General features: G+C 39.0%; 1 protein-coding gene across 1 annotated transcript; it reads left to right on the forward strand.

The window, feature by feature from the left end:
* Positions 1-365: 365 nt before the first annotated feature.
* Positions 366-13715, forward strand: LOC112573697 (helicase with zinc finger domain 2-like). The gene is given in 14 exon segments (XM_025254276.1): positions 366-1297; positions 1299-2847; positions 2982-3588; positions 4386-4411; positions 5035-5172; positions 5382-5423; positions 5487-5530; positions 5794-6050; positions 6298-6343; positions 6394-6615; positions 6796-7029; positions 8666-8912; positions 9971-10138; positions 10568-13715. Coding segments are annotated over 14 exon segments (4536 nt in total). The 5' UTR covers positions 366-514; the 3' UTR covers positions 10741-13715.
* The last annotated feature ends 3001 nt before the right edge of the window (positions 13716-16716 follow it).

Consider the following 16716-nt stretch of genomic DNA (forward strand, 5'->3'; position numbering starts at 1 on the left):
TTAGGACGCATGGGCAGCCGAGAACATTCCACTGTCAGTTACTCATCAACATCTGAGCCTCCTGCTTATAGCAGTGAATCTGAGACAGATGATGACGAGGATGAAGAAAATAAATTTCAAATCATTAGATATGATGATGATGATGATGAACCAATGGAGGATGTCTTATCAAAGGAACCAATCTCTACAGCGTTGGATGATGAGAAAGACTGGTTGGAAAAAAGCATGGAAGAACTTGAAGGTGTGGGGGAAGACATGAATACAGATGACATTGAACTCTCACCACAACAAAAAGAACTTTTCAGCAAAGACTGCATAAGATATAGTTTTTATAAACCTCTAAATAAGGATGCTACTTATCTAGATAAACTAGTGAAATCAAACCCTGGTAAATACAAACGCTGTCAGCTGAAGATTGAGTTCTCGCACAAGTCTATTGCTAGGGTTCTAGGACAAAGGCAGCAAGTTTTCAGAAATCCTCATCTGTGGAAGATCAAAATGTGGACAAACCTACATGGATGACGAAGTTGTTGTTGAAGTCTTGACAGAACCAGGACAAGCTCGCAGATTGCAGGGAAAAGAAATACCTGGTCAGGAATCCGAATCAGTTGTAGAAAAGATGGCTCATGGGTGTGTTGTGGGAATGTATCCATCGCGAAGAGTACGGTTCAGAGATGTGGAACATCCAGTTCTGATTTGTACTCAAGATGAAATCGAAGGTCATCTCATGAAACCTTTGTGTAAAACTGTTCCCAAAATTCATGTCATGAACGACAAAGTAAAAGAAAAATATCCGGCACTGACCAAACATCGACTGGAGATTAAGAAAATCGTAAACGGCAAGGTAGAGTTCAAGCGGTTTCTGGATGTTGATCCTGATAAACGAGAGCAGTATGTATTTAAAGTGGTCATCTTGTCATGGAGAGTGCAAAGCATCTACCCACTTGGTGCGATTCTAGAAGCTCACATTGGAGGCAAGGACTTTGGAAGCGGGCTTCAGGTGCTTACTCTACAGCACAATGCACCTGGTGTCTATCCAAGAAAAGTGATTCATGAAACACAGGCACTGAAACTTGAAGACTTTCCACAAAGGACTGGAAGACTAGACCTCACATCAAAAAGAATTGTCACCATTGACCCACCAGGGTCACAGGATTTGGATGATGCGCTCAATATTTCAAAAGAACAAAGTGGATTTGTTGTGGGAATTCATATTGCAGATGTGGCATCGTTTGTGAAAGTGGGAACAGCAATTGATGAAGAAGCAAAACGAAGGGCCTTTACCTTCTATCCAGGTCGAACGAAAACCACGACCGATGTTTCCAGAGCCACTCAGTCACGGAGTACTCAGTCTCCTTCCTGGACAAGAACGTCTCGCCTTGTCTGTTTTCTTTCGCTTTGACAAGAAAGGAAATTTAAAGACAAACGAGGAGCCACGAGTTAAGAAAACAATAATAAAGTCAACACGACAGTTCTCGTACGAGGAGATACAAAAGGTAATTGATGGAGATCAACATATTAATGTCGACCAAGACACTCGCATGGACGTTCTTGATCTTCACATGATTGCGTCTCAACTGAGAGAGGCCCGAATAGGGAAAGGAGGTTTGTTCGTTCCTTTTGAAGATCCTCGTTTACATGATATAGACAGTGTTGCTGACAGTCTCCAGGCTCACTCCCTTGTTGAGGAGTTCATGGTTTTAGCCAACAAATCAATCGCTAAGAGACTAAGACAAAAGTTTCCACATGTGATGATCTTGCGATCACATAAGCCACCAACTTATGAACAGCTAGCAGAATGGAGAGAGAAGGAAGGAAACATAGCAAATCTCGTCATGCAACTGCAAGGCAAGAAAACAAGTCCTTCAACCAAGTTGTCTGTATCAGCTGGTGTCCAGGGACATGACATGTTTCCCCAGAACAGACACGTCATCGTCCAGGAACACCTGTATCACAGGATATGTGAATGTCTGGAGGAGGAAAACTTGGATGAGGCTCGCAGACTTCTTTTTATGGACGCTCTGCATCCCTTACAGTGCCTTGCATACCAGCACTGGATGGAAATGATGGAAACAGCGGAGTACAAATGTTCTCACGGTCTAAACCAGCCTGACCACTACCACTTTGGCCTTGACATTGAGTACTACACACATTTCACGTCTCCTATCAGGAGGTATGTTGACCTGCATGTCCATCGTCTCCTACACGCTGACTTGGATGGCAAGGCACCAGACTGTAAGGCTGAAGATGTTGTGCGGCTATGTCAGCACCTTAATAATGTGGATGCCAGACAAAAGGCTTTTGGTAGAGGATGTAGGGCTCTTGCTATTGCTGAAAAGCTGCAAACCAATCCGCTTGTATTCCGAGCATTTGTGGACAATGTGGACAGTGAACAGCTCATTTTCTGTTTGCCTTCCCTACTTTCAGTGTCTGACCGAAAACAAGAGGTGTCTTTTAGCATGCTTGGAGTCAGCAGCCAGCCCAAAGTCATCACTGACACTGTTCAGAAGAAAGACATGGCTACTGTGTGCTGGGAGACAAGACTTTACAACCAGCACGGCACAAGTTCTAGAGAACTGGTTGTCAAGAGAAAATATGTGGAACGCGAGGCCTATCAAAATCATGTACCTTCTTCAGTTCCTATTGACATCCCCATTAATCCTAACCAATTGACTGTCAATGTCAGCCAAAAGGAGTGGGCAGGTATGTTGAGGCTGTTGATGGATTCTAACTGCACTGAGCTGCCAGATATACCAGCCGTCATTGAGCGAGTTCGATCGGAAGTTGACCACATCTCATCTGAGAACGGAGATGGCCAGTATCAGTGCGCCGAGTTCGCTTCAGCATGATATTCTCCCCTGGCCAAGTGGTTCCAATACAGATGTCAGCTGAGCCAAAGAAAGGGCTTCTCAAACCTCGTGTAGAGCTTCTCCAGTTCACCCGCAATGCCAGCATTTGTACACAACATATGTCCAATCCAGTGTCAGTGTTGTCTCGTTCTGCGAGAGCATCCATAAGAAGTCAGAAAATAGAGTCTTACAAAGAATACAGGCGTGCTTGGATGCCCTTGCTGGAAATGGAGGCGGCTTATGGAGCAGGAACTGGTGACAGTGCATTTGGCATAGACAATGTGAAGATTGAAATGAAGTACACACTTTCAACAAAATCATCAAAGCAACAGGGATTCTACCAAGGCACTTTCAGCTTGCCTGCAAAGTTTTGTTTTGACCGAGGAATTGAATTTGGTGGTAAATCTGCTGGCAGCACTGGCAAAGAAGTTGAATACAAGAACAGCAGTACGTGTCCTATGGACTACCTGTGCATCAGGTGTCGTGTTAAGTGTGAGGAGCCAATCATATCACGGGTGCAACAGTCCTGCCTAAAATGTGTTGTGGATGATCACTACACATGGATTAGCCATGGTGGTGTGGTTGCTGTAACTCATAAAAACCGTAAAGATTCAAATGGGGGGCATCTGCAAGTTTCATTTGTTTTGAGTCCTCACAGCAGTGTTCCTCCTTCACAGCTGATGTCTAGCACAGGTCACCCAGTAATGCTTGAAGTCCTACCCAAGTCCCAGGTTGACAGGTGAGTCTGAATGTTTTTCTGTTTCTCTAGCACACAGTGATGCAGACACCCACACCTATGTGTAGAGAGAGGCGCCAAGACAAACAAGTTCTTGAACGCTAACACATAATAGAATCAATAACTTAAGGTGATAATTTATATTTTAATTCAGTCACCAAAAATTGTTGGTAGATTCTTTTGGTGTAACATCAAAATAAAAGTAACTGCATGTACACACAATGTTTCTAATTATTCAAGATTACTTTTTGCATTTAAGTAAAAGCCTCCTTCTTACACTGAGTTGATTTTATTTAAACGCTTTCTCAGTTGGATTTCCATTTCAGACGTGCACAGGAAATGTTGTTTCAACTGGAAGATGATGAAAATAAGTTGGCTCAATCCATTGCCTTTAAGAAAGGAATCCCAAATCTTGGTAAGTTCACCGAGCTGTTCTGTTCTAGATGCAGAATGCGATGACAGAAATTGAGTGAGATTGCTATTTTTCTTTGTAGAAACAAGGAATGAACAGATTTGCAAGAGTGCAACAACTATGACTCAGCAAGTGTCGTAATCATGACACATTATTTTTACAAGCATGTACATAGAAATAAACACAATGTTGACTAAATAAAGCTAAAGAAGTGAAAAAGATAGATGACAGCAATGATAAAGATATTGATGGGTTGTTTTTTTTTCAGACAAACAGCACCGTAGCTTGGGACTGCAAAAAGACTATCAAGAGGTTCGTGTCCCAGGGGTAAAACTTCCAGAGAATAATAATCCTCAGCATGAAGCAATAAAGATGGCATTGACCACAGTGTTTCTCTCATTCAGGGACCCCCAGGTGAGTGGATTCTGGCTCACTTTAAAAAAATTAATGGATGTTCCTCTTTCTTTAGAGGTTACAAGAATAAGGAGCCATCAAACGAGGTATGGCCAGCAATGTACAGTTTATTAAAACGTTGCTAGTTTACACTTATAACTACCATTATTAAATCCTTTAAATGTGCACTAAAAATGCACCTCTTCCTTAAACATTACTCTTAATACCAGTTTCCACAAAGTTGATCCTTTCTCACACCCTTACCCACCTTTTCCGGTTATTGCTTTATCTCAAACCCTTCCCAACCTTTTCCTTGCTCGTCTTCCTTTTGCAAAATCATGATACCTTCAGTCATTGTTATTGGTTCCTCTTTGCATTTTCTGTATTTGTTTTTATTCATTACTGCTGTTTATCCTTCCATTGTTCATATTTTGTTTGTTCTTCAGTCCCTCGTATGTTGCCCATGTCTCATTTCATTCTTAATTGCTAAGAGCATGCTCCTTAAGTGTGAATATGCGCTATACAAATTTTGCGTCTATTATCATTGTGAGTCAGACTGAATTGTGATGCTGTTCTTCCTGATCATTTGATTAATAAATACATATGTCCTTCATTGTTGGTAAGTTGATAGTGATTGATTTCAGGTACAGGCAAGACTTACACCGGAATCAAGTTGATATATCTGTTCACAAAAATCAACAGAAAGCTTTTGTCGGAGGGTAAAGGGAAAAAAGTCATTCTGTTTTGTGGGCCATCCAACAAGTCTGTAGATCTTGTTGCAAGTGAGTATTAGAGAATATTGTCTTTCTAAACCTTCGTTTGACATGCTGACTGACATAAATACAAAGAGCTATAGTTATTGTCACATATAGTGTTGCATCTCGAACATCATTCTGAAATTTGAACAGAAGCACTAGCTAAGGTTTATAATGTAGATGGTAACTACAAATAAAGTTCTAACCAATTTGACTTCTTTTTAACTGTTTCTAAGGACTCTTGAAGCTGAAGTTTGGAAATGAATGTCCGAAAAATGGTGAGACTTTATGGATCTGCCATTGAATCCAAGGATTACCCAGTCCCTCGAGGTGATCTGCAGAACTCGCGTGGGATGAGGATCTCACCAGTGATCCCGAACTAAAGGTTCTTACAATAAACTATAAACTAATGTTAAATCTTATAACTTTTGTGATCAAAATTTTTTTAATATTATGAATGCTTAATTCCTGCATGCTAAATGCAGTGTACAGAACAAATCCATTCAAGAAACATCCAAAAAAAATAAAATATGTAGTTTTGTAAAGACTGATCATATTCTATGTGCTTATCACTGAGCATTATCAAGATTTATATTTTTTATGTACATTCAAGAGACATTTGTTATATACTTTTACCTTTTTACATAGGATGTGAGTTTGCATCACATTATCCGTGAGTCTGACAAGCCCTATGCAGAAAAGATAGCAGCGTTTGAAAGGTATTTTGACAAATGTCGCAAAGATCCTGAAAACTTCAAAGTGACAAGCAAGCAGATGAGGACTACAAACGGCTTTTGCATGATGCCAGCACCAAGGAACTCGCACATTATGAAGTCATCTTCGCTACATGTGCTGTTGGCGGCAGTCCAAAACTCATTAAAGCTACAAAAGGCTCTATATTTCAAGTAAGAAGGAATCTTATTTTGTGTGTTTGTGTGTCTGTTTCTTAAAGATTCCATAGTCTGCTACAGTAACTGTGGAGGCAGTGCACTGTATATGATTGGCCTTGTCCAGAGCATGTCCTGAGAGCTGCATCAGTACATAAGCATCCCTAATTCACAGACAGTAACCTATTTCTGTGTCACTATTTAATGACCAGCATACCTCATAAGCATAACTCTAGGTTTTACCAGTTGTTGTATATTTTATCAGTGCATTAGATACAAGTCTACTGGCTTGGAAGTTTTTAAAAGCTCGAGTAAAATGCTTTAAGTAAAGTTTTTTCGATAAATTGATATATTCATCCAGGTGATCATCGACGAGTGCGCCATGTCACCAGAGCCACACAGTCTGGTGCCCATTGTGGCCAACAAGGCCAAGCAGGTGGTCCTCATCGGAGACCACAAGCAGCTCCGTCCAATCATAACATGTCAGGCAGCAGCAGAGCTGGGACTGGACCAGTCACTCTTTGAACGTTTATATTTAAAGTCTTCAGTGAAGTGCATCTTTCTCAGCACACAGTACAGAATGGTAAGATTTTACATACTTGCTCTTTTAATTCTTTTCAGTTTGGGATCTTTCTTTACTGCTTGAGCTCAAGTGTCTTGTATTTATCCCTTACCTATATAAGGTACAGTTTTTTCATTTGAAGGAAGAAATAGAAGTTTAGAATTCACTATAGTCAAATTTTAAAATATTTTTTTTTTTCAGCATCCTGAAATCTGCGCATTTCCATCTAATGAATTCTACGAAGGCAAACTCCAGAGTTCTCCTATCACCACAAGGTCCAAGTTCATTCTCCCAATCTGGCCTCTTCACCCACAAACTTCAGAACCTGTCCCACATATTCTCGTAGATGTGCGGGGAGAGGAAGAAACACTAACAGTCTCAACTGATGAAGGCAACGAAAGGTCAAAGTCAAACTTTGCGGAAGCAGATAAAGTGGTAAGTGGTAATTTACCCTACTTTGTCTTAATTCCATCTTCTTAAAATTAAACAGATAATTACAAATTTCAGTGTTTTCTGTGTAACAGTTGTTAGTACTACTCTTGCCCTATAAATTCTATATGGTCATTTGGTCTTGTGGTGATCTCTTGCTGCAGAAGGGAAATTCTTTATGTCCTTCCTCCTGTCTTCTTTTGGTTTCTTTTTTCTTTTCTTTGGAGCTTCAGGTTCAGCTCATAGTTTTATAGTTACCTCTGCTGAAATTGTTTTGAAAAAGTTTGTTTCAGTAGAATAACTTAGTCCTCTTTGTACCTAGGTGGTACATAAGACATCCATTAGAGACCTCCAGTTTTGTTTGTCAGCCGCAAGTTGTTCCAGGACAGTTTCTTACTCTTTAGTTCTCTTTCTACTGACTGTTACCATGTTTCTTTTGTCTGACTACTTTTCCTCTTGCCATCAGCTGTCCAACATATGTAAATTCTTGGACTTTCTCTACTTCTTTGTTATTAGTTGTGATGGGTTCTGTTAACTTGATATTCTGTCTCTTTTTCTTTTTCCTTTTTTTTTAACAATTTTTTGATTTGGGATAGCTTTCATTATTTCAGTCATTGTGATGGGGCCCAGGTTTTTGTCCACGCCTTTTTTCTATTTCTGGGATATTAGCTAGGACTGGAGGACTTGAATGGTTGAGCAGTTGCTCTGAATGCTTCTCCCATTTCTCTACTTTCTTATTTTTTCATTGATGATGTTCCTATCTTGCTTTTTGAAAGTCAGATCTTGATTGTCATTTTTAGTTCATGTTAGTGATCTTTTAAATCACATTCATGTCTTGTCATTCTGAAGGGTCTTCTGTTCTTATAACAAGGTTTTCAATAAACTTTCTTTTATCTTTTCTAGCGCTCCTGTTCACTTTCTTGTCTTTCTGGGAATATTCTTTTATCAATTTCTCTTTTAGCCATGGATACTTTGTGTTGAGCAACTGGTGTTTTATTCCTTTCCTCTGCTGAATTGTTTTCCGTCTTTCAAAGAAGATCTGGGTCTCTTTTACTGTTTTTCTGTAGCTGATGTTCTCCTTAGCCACTCCTTTCATTGCTTGATTAAAGTTGGTTATTTATTTATATCAAATCATGGAACCCTTTCTTCATGCTAAATCTTACTATGTCTTACTTGATTGGCCATCTCTCTCTCATTTGCATATATGTATATAGTTTACACCTATACATATATAGACTATGTATCCACTTGCACATGTATCTATATTTTGACTACACATCCACTTCCATGCCTATTCATGCTCTCTTGCTCTCTCTGTCGTTCTGTTTTGGAATAAGTGGCTTGCTTGTGAACATTTAGATGTAGCTTTACATCTGCTATTCAATAGGTAATGTTTCAACTACTTATAGATCTGTGTATTTATACTTTGGTTCAAAAGAAATGAAAATATACACTTGCCTGCAGATTGTTGTTGAACATGCTGTTTTGTATTGTAAATATCTTTGTATCTCCCACGTGTTGTAATGATCATAAGCTATTGTTATTAAAGATGCCTTGTCTGTTGTTTTTTTCCACTTGAGTGGCATATACATTAAATATAAATATTTGATATAATAACTGAATTTGTTTCTTATGTGGACAGATTGAAATCTTGACTTACCTGAAGTACGCCTGTGAAGAGAAGAAGAAGGAAATTGAGATGAACTCCAGGAACTCTGAAAGTACAAGTTACTCCATTAAAGTTCTGACTCAATATAATGCACAAAGGCACCTGTTGGAAGAAAAACTGTCAAAAGCTTGTGAAGGACATAGACATGACACCTTCACCCCTGTTCTCACGCGATATGACAAGAACAATATCACCATAAGCACTGTCGTCTCCAGTCAGGGTATGCAGACTTTTTAAGAAAATTATGTGACTAAAGAAAGGTGTTTTTGAGCATTGTGTTTTGTTTCATTGTTATTCATTGGGTTTTTTATTTTGTAAGAAGAAGAACAAGAGAATATGGTGGCTTATTACCAAAAAACTTAAGATAAGTTAAGTTTTCAATAGAGCTGCTGATCAAAGCTTTTCATTTTATTATACTTGTTTTCTTTTCAAGAAAGATAGGTAAAGCTACTCATGATCATTAACATGTATGATAGTGGTTATATAGATGTTACACAGATTAATTGTCACTGAGGCATTTCTCTTGATTTTGTCATGTTTATACAAAGCCATGACATTAAGGGTCAACAGGTGTATCAAGATAGTAATACTGCAGCAGGTGTAGAAATGGTGGTAGTGACAATATCTGGCATTTTTTTTTTTTTTACTAACTAATAACATAAAAGCTTGAAAAACTTAGTCACATGTTCGACAATATGTCTGGGAAAGGATGGCCTAAAGGACAGGATGGCCAAAGAATGGACACAATCATTGATGATACCACTTCCCAAAAGTGAAACACTTGACAGTATCAGAACTACAGAACTATCCACCTCACTAGGTACCCAAGCTGTGTGGCACTTGGATAATCAACTTCTAGACCACTGTTGATGAACTGCTAGCAGAAGAGTAGCCTGGCCTTATATAAGGAAAAACCACTGCTAAACAGATCTTCAACTGTCACAGAGAATGATATCTGATTAGCTGCGAAAAATATAATGATGCTAGTTGGCATCATTTCCAAATACAAAGGTTCCTTCATCTCTGTTGAGTGATTTTGTTCATAGCTAATTACTACATTGATTCATTGTGATCAACCTTCGAATGTAATAAATCAAAATTGTAATTCCTTATTCCTTGACAGTTTATATTTATAGTCATCAAGCCATGTGCAGCCAAGTTGAAAAATTATTATTGGTTCACATCTTTGAACTCCTGTGTATTTAATCTGATTGGTATTCAACATTAGTTCTTTGGTTGTGCATATTCTTCCGCTAAAAATAATTTTGCCATTAACAGGTGGTGAGTGGGACTACGTGGTTCTTAGTACAGTCCGCTCATTGCCTTCATACAAGATTGAACCACACCCCACACTGGGATGGTGTCGCCAGAACATGGGCTTCATCACTGACCAAAACCAGGTTAATGTGGCTCTCACAAGAGCTCGTCGTGGTCTCATAATTGTGGGTAAGTTTGATTTCTTTGATGAAAGTATCATAGTTATTAACCTGAACTGTCTTTAAGTGTTATAACTCATGTTATTGCCTTAGATTATGTCATTTACATCACATTACAGTAATATATTTATGATTTGATATATCTATGGCCACTTTTTCTAGAATATGCAATGATAACTATCTTGGTCTAATTCAGTAAAGCACATGTTTTATGAAATGGAATCAGGATTTATGTGTTAATCTGTTAATGTTAGCTTTGAAAGCATAAAATCATATGTGCCAAAACAAAATCTGCAAGCTCCTTGAAATTAGTCATTTGTAAAGTCCTCAAATAAAAGTCTAATCGATGAACATGGAAGCATTTATCTTAAAATTCCCATTTAAGATTTTACTACACCTATTGCTGGTTTTTTTTTTTTTTTGGTTTTTTTTTTTCCAGGCAATGCAGAATTGCTGAAATGTGATCCTGTATGGAGCAGACTTGTCACAAGATATGAAAAGCTGGGATGCGTGTTTGAGTCTGCCAACTTCCCGCCACCAGTGTTACCCCGTAAACCTAAAGCAAAGCCACACCGCAAACCAGCAGCTTCTTTGGACTGGCAACAAGCCTGATATTGCCCGGTGAAGGTCTACAGACACTGCGCATTGAAGATGCGTTTACCTGGTGACTTATCATGAAGGTCCTCAACACTTCATTTTACGTCATCTCTTTTATTATTATGCAATTTTATTTTTTTTTTGCATAACTGGGCCAAGTTTTAGTAAATATTGGTATCAGTTAGAATTCTTAGTCGTGTAAAATGATTGCAGACATATCATTTTTATGACAGCTAATTTGCTATAAAATTTATTCAGTCAATCTTCCTTTGACTGGTACTGGTTGTTGTGAGAAGAACACAACATGATTCTTGGACAATAGTGCGAAAGTCTTGCACAGGACCACCAGTCCACTCGTTTATGATAATCAGCCAGTTCTTTTTCTGGCTATCATTGTGCCGACCACCCTTTAAAGTACCTTGCAGGACAGTCTTCGACTAAGTGTCATGTGTCATACCGAGTTCCACGGCCAAACCAGACCGACTTATATTACTTAACTGTTGTATGTATGGGTTCCTGGTGTCCTGTGAGTATGGTGACCATGTTTTGTACAAAGTCATTGGTTTTATGTTTCCTATATGAAATCCAGTGCAGACTCCTCAGGCATTTGCTTTTGAATGCCTGGGTTTGTATCAGCAAGCAAACTCACATCACATGTTTCACATCTGTAAAGCAGCATCAGTACTACAAGGGACATGAACAGATTTACTTCATAGTAATTCTGATGTTATGGCTGCACCAAACACTGTCCAGCATACCATTGCTGCTATTGCTCTCGTGATCCTGATGCAGATTTGTGGAGTTACCATCTTTGGAGAGGGTGGCTCCCATTTCATTACTCCCAAACTAACTCATTCAATACAGATGAAAAGCAGCATGATTGAACATGTAGAACAGTGGTGATGAAGCGAATTACAGTGAGTTCCAATATTTACACCTAGTAACTACAATAAAGACAACCATCATTGATTGATACACCATTTTAAAGATTATTTTTTTTAAACATTTAAGCAATTGGATTTGCAAGAAACAGATTTTGTTTTTTTGGACTAGATTCAGATGAAAGATGGTAATGGTATAGAACAGACAGCGCTCCAGTCATGAAGTAGGTTATATGGCAGAAATTTTTAAAAAAATATTTATGCAATATCTACAAACATGAAGTGCCAAACAATGAAATATTTTATTAGAATATATATTAGACTTTAAATATTACTTTTTACTGTATTGCCATTTTCAGCTGTTGAAAAACAATCATGTCAAATTGAGCAACTGGCAACCACTTCAAATATGGCTTTTGACAAACTAACTCTTGCCTACTTTTAAATGTAACAAAATACCTGATTGGTTGAATTTTAGCTCCTTGGAAGTAATAGCAAAACAATCCGTGAAAAAACCAACAGTTTCTTCCCTTATATATTTATACCCACAGTGTGGTGTATATGTGACACTAGTAAGCTCATATTACAGTGTAACTGTACAGAATACACTGTAACTATGAAGATGTTCTGCTGCATAAGTGAATCATTTAGAGTTAAGCTGTTTACTTCTTTGACCGGTAGTTTGTTCATGTAGATATCTGCTTTGTTATTTAAAAGGTAAATGACTTCAGTAAATACATCTATATGTCTATTTTTATGTACATCAATTACAAATATATGTATATTGTATGTATATATGTATATGTTTTTATGTATGAGACATAGTAAACATATGACTTATGATTGTTTTTCTTTAAAAACTATGAGATATATTGGGATATATCAGGATACTTCTGCCAATAAAATCATATGTTTTTATTGATATTTTTTATTTCCCACTTGTGTTTTGAACCTAATAATCTAGTGTTTTAATATGCATTTATCTACAAGGTGTTTCTAGTGCGTTTTACTTAATGTGTTACATACACTTTATACTTTGCTCTGTGTATGTATGCATTGCCACCAGGCCTTAAACAGAAAAAAGTTGTTTATTCTGCTGTCCATAGTTTTTGAAGTTTTATGTGTTGAATTATGTGTTTTGTATTTTTAAAAATTGTGCTTTCCAGACCTAACTCTGCCCTAAACATATGCTAATTTGAATTAAGCTTGAATGGAAGAGTACATTTTTTGATTAATGACATGACCATTGATGTCTTTTCATTTATTTTAAAGATGTGTGCCATAGTAATGTTGTTATAAATTTGGACATTGGAGCTTTTGGTTTACTTCAGTTTTATTTTATTGTTGTTTTGGGGGTTTTTATAAGTTGTTAGTCGTAGTGACCGTTTGTTTTATTACAGCAATAAGTTTTATTGTATTTCTATAAACCTTAGTTGTGATTATTGAGCATATATAAACAGATATATCCAACATGATTGCAAGAATGTCCAGTTTTTTAAACATATCCTTTTAAAGTTGAAGAGCAAACATTCTATCACTAGTTTCTAAATTATTTCTTCTTCAATGTAAATGCTTTGTTTTGTGCTTCTGATGCCGCCTTTGTAGTAGACAGTTATTAATTTCACAACAATAACTTTTCATGATTGACTAATAGTATGCCTTTTTTTTTTCCTTGGTTGTCTATAGCAGCCGCAACATCCATGCTTGATAATATTCATTCTCTAAGTAGCATAGCTTGGATTGTTACAGGTCTTCTAATTTAGGACGGGCCAAAATGGCTCATGAAAAGACTCTCTAATGTTGTATTTAAAGTATTTTTGGATTTTGGTGCAGTAAGCATACTCCACAAAGGAAAGATAACACAAAACAAATTACATCATACAAAGTTTCCTTGAAATGACTTTATTATTACTGAAACTTTACGTTGCTCTTCTTGTACAGTAAATTAATTGTGGCCTTTTATTTGGAGCTTATTTAAGATGTTTTAAGTATTGACTTGTTGATATTATGTTTATAGCTTTACTTTTCCTGAGAGATTTCCACTGTTCGATTTTTATTGTGAGGTATCGCTTTACATACCTGCATTGCATGACATTTTTACGCACGTAATTGTGGCTTTTGTTATATGTTGTCCAAAGTTGACGTTTCACAATTTATCTCAACAATGTGGGCCCGTCGCCTGCTTTAGTGGTGACGCTGAATAAATCTAAAAGACACAGCCGCCACCATCACCAGCAGCGCCACCTCTAATACAGCTTTTTGTTCTTCCTCCTTCGACTATTACTGCTATCATTATATCGCCACCGCCTCTCTCGCAGCTGCAGCTACACATCTACTCTATCTAGTTCACAGCAGTCGTGTAAAGGCGATGATTCAAAAATCTTACAGTATGTGTTGATGTAATGCAAAACACCATGATTGGTTTTAATGAATAATTACCAGCAAAGGCAATTAATAAGGTGCAGGAATCTTATAGATTTTTACTTATATTGTCATTACTTCCCAGACGGTTGTACTCTTGATGCTCCCTAACGTGACGGGCTGACAACTTGTGCTAGACAGTGGGGCATGACATTTTGAATAAAGGGGAAGATAAAAATTGTGTGCTGCGCTCTCTCCCATTCCCCGTCTGTCTCATCGACTTAGTGGTTTGCTTCCTTTCTCTCTCCTTTCTATCAGATTGGGACCATCTCAAATGAAGACGATACACGAGGAGCTAATGGTAATATACTGGAACGGGGGAAATAAACATGCTCCGGACTACTGTATATCAACCAAGCCTGCGTTCTTTACAATGGAAATGTTTCTGCCAGACTTGGTGAGGACTGGACAAATGTGGATTTGCTTTCTCTCACGCACACACAGTTTATAATCTTATGACAGTTGGCGAGCCTGCCTTACCTAATATATATATATCTTGTTAATCGTTATGGAAGATAATGATGTAGCTATGTAAGATGGAAGCGTGGGTTGGGAGGAGCTGAACAAGTAGCTGTTATCGGTGACTAGGCCACTAGACAAGTATGGGAGCTCTACAAGAGGCGACTGAAGTCAATGGAGACATGAAAAGCTTAAACAAAAAACTAGAAATTAGGAAAGTACCAAAACAAATTTCAAGCTGAAAAGGTCAATACAAAAAAGCAGAACATAGTTACCTGAAATTCTGAACACCATATCCAAGCGGTAAAGATGAGTGGGCAGTACGTTAGCTGATTGCGTAAAAAAAAAAGCTATGACGTAGTATTTTGAGTTGAAGACGCCTAATTCTCTGATTTTGACGTCATCGTAAAAACTCGTCACTCGGTTCCAATGCCGGGCGGAAGGTTTTGTGCGATGATTTTCATAATAAAAGCCGGTGACTGCTGACATTTTCCCTGATCGTCTTCGATGATTTTGTGTGGCTAGACGTGTCAACAGACTTTGACAATCTTGGCCTGATTTAATTTAAAGGAATAGTTTTTACTAGCATGTGCTGATAATTTTTTTTAGTGTTCGTGTTTCGACGCAATAGTCGACTTAACAGAATGATAGAGGGAAATACACCCCATGGCAATCAGAACACACCCGGAACACGTGCATCCCGCAAGTCATCAGCACAACGTATTTGAGCAGAGGGGCTCGTGCGCACGAGATAGTTGAGTGAGCGGCTCGTTCATACTCAGGGCCGCCGAGAGCCAGCCCGGGCCCCGGGACAGACGACTTCTCCGGGCCCCTTGTACTTGTAATCGTAAATTATTTTCCCAGTATATAATGTATGTTACAATTCGAATCTCAATATCTACACTTCATTCAGTGTCCACGACCGGTTAGTCGGACATTGCGCATTCTTTACGAGAACGACAGAGAGAATCACTTCAGATTGAGACGTTCTGTTATTTATTATACACAAAAAAAAAAAATACTAAAAAAACATAATTGTAATACAAGAATTCCAGCAGGTCAAATTAAACCATACAGCCCAAGTTCACTGTTATCCGTTCTAAATCAGAAAGTATACATCCTAGGTTGGTTCAACACCGACACTACGGCAGCGCGCAGGCTGCTACAACAGTTCTCATACAGATGTCCGTTTGAATCCACATCTAACGATACGTCTCTCCGAGCACCTTTCTAGCCACCAGCAATGTCCGTGTGCTCTGTAATGTTCATCAAACACATACACACAGTCTGTGTAAACCGTCTTATTCTCCCTCTAACGTTGACGGTGGAGATTAACATTGGGGGTACGACCTTCCCCCTCTCTCTCTCTCTGGAGGTAAACTCAAAAGGCAAAAGTCTTACTTTGAGTTGTCGGCACCAGCGGACAATCAAATCGTCAGTGTCCTCAACACTCCATTGCAACGACTTTTTAAAGACGACAGCGACGGCCCTCACGCGGTCGGTGTGTCGTCGTCGTTGTCAAGTACGAGAGTGGAGCCACTTGCTCAACACTCCCCAGCTGTGATGAGATGCTGCCCCGCCTATAGTCGTCGGCTCGGGTTGTTCTTCTCTGGAACTTCTCAGCTCGGCGATGTCCACCGCTCCAGTAGCAGATTCGGCGAGGAACTTCAGCCGCAGTTCTACTGAAGTTGCGATCCCAAAACACAGCAACAGCAGCGGCTCCGTAGCAAACACGGTACAGCAAGTCCGTCATCAATCCACTCCACTCACATTTAACACAATTAACAGCCGCCGCTGTATCAATCAGCTTCTCGATCGGCTGGATGGCTCTCTCCCCCCCCCCCTCAACTCGCTGCTCGATACTTCCTCTTGTTACTCGTTTCTCCCCCCCCCCCCCCCACCGACCGATGCTACGGTCCGCCTTAAATCTTCACCCCCAGTCCACTAGACCAGGTGTCGCATTCTTTCAGCCGCACGTGAGGTCCGAAACTCACGTGGGGTTCACGACCTCTATATCCGTCAACTAATTACGCCGTTGACTGTCATCGCAGAGGGGCACACACACAGGGCTGGCTACGCCACCCGCTCCACCTCCATTTCCTTTCACCAAACTCAGGCGCAATTGCCACAAAAAACAAAAACAAAGGAGGCACGGACTGATCCGTGACATTCAGTAACGAATATAGACTGCAAACAGTAGGACAAGTGCACTAGGATTACATCACTACTT

This window comes from Pomacea canaliculata, linkage group LG10 (genome assembly GCF_003073045.1).
Source record: "Pomacea canaliculata isolate SZHN2017 linkage group LG10, ASM307304v1, whole genome shotgun sequence".
Classification (NCBI taxonomy): Eukaryota; Metazoa; Mollusca; class Gastropoda; order Architaenioglossa; family Ampullariidae; genus Pomacea; species Pomacea canaliculata.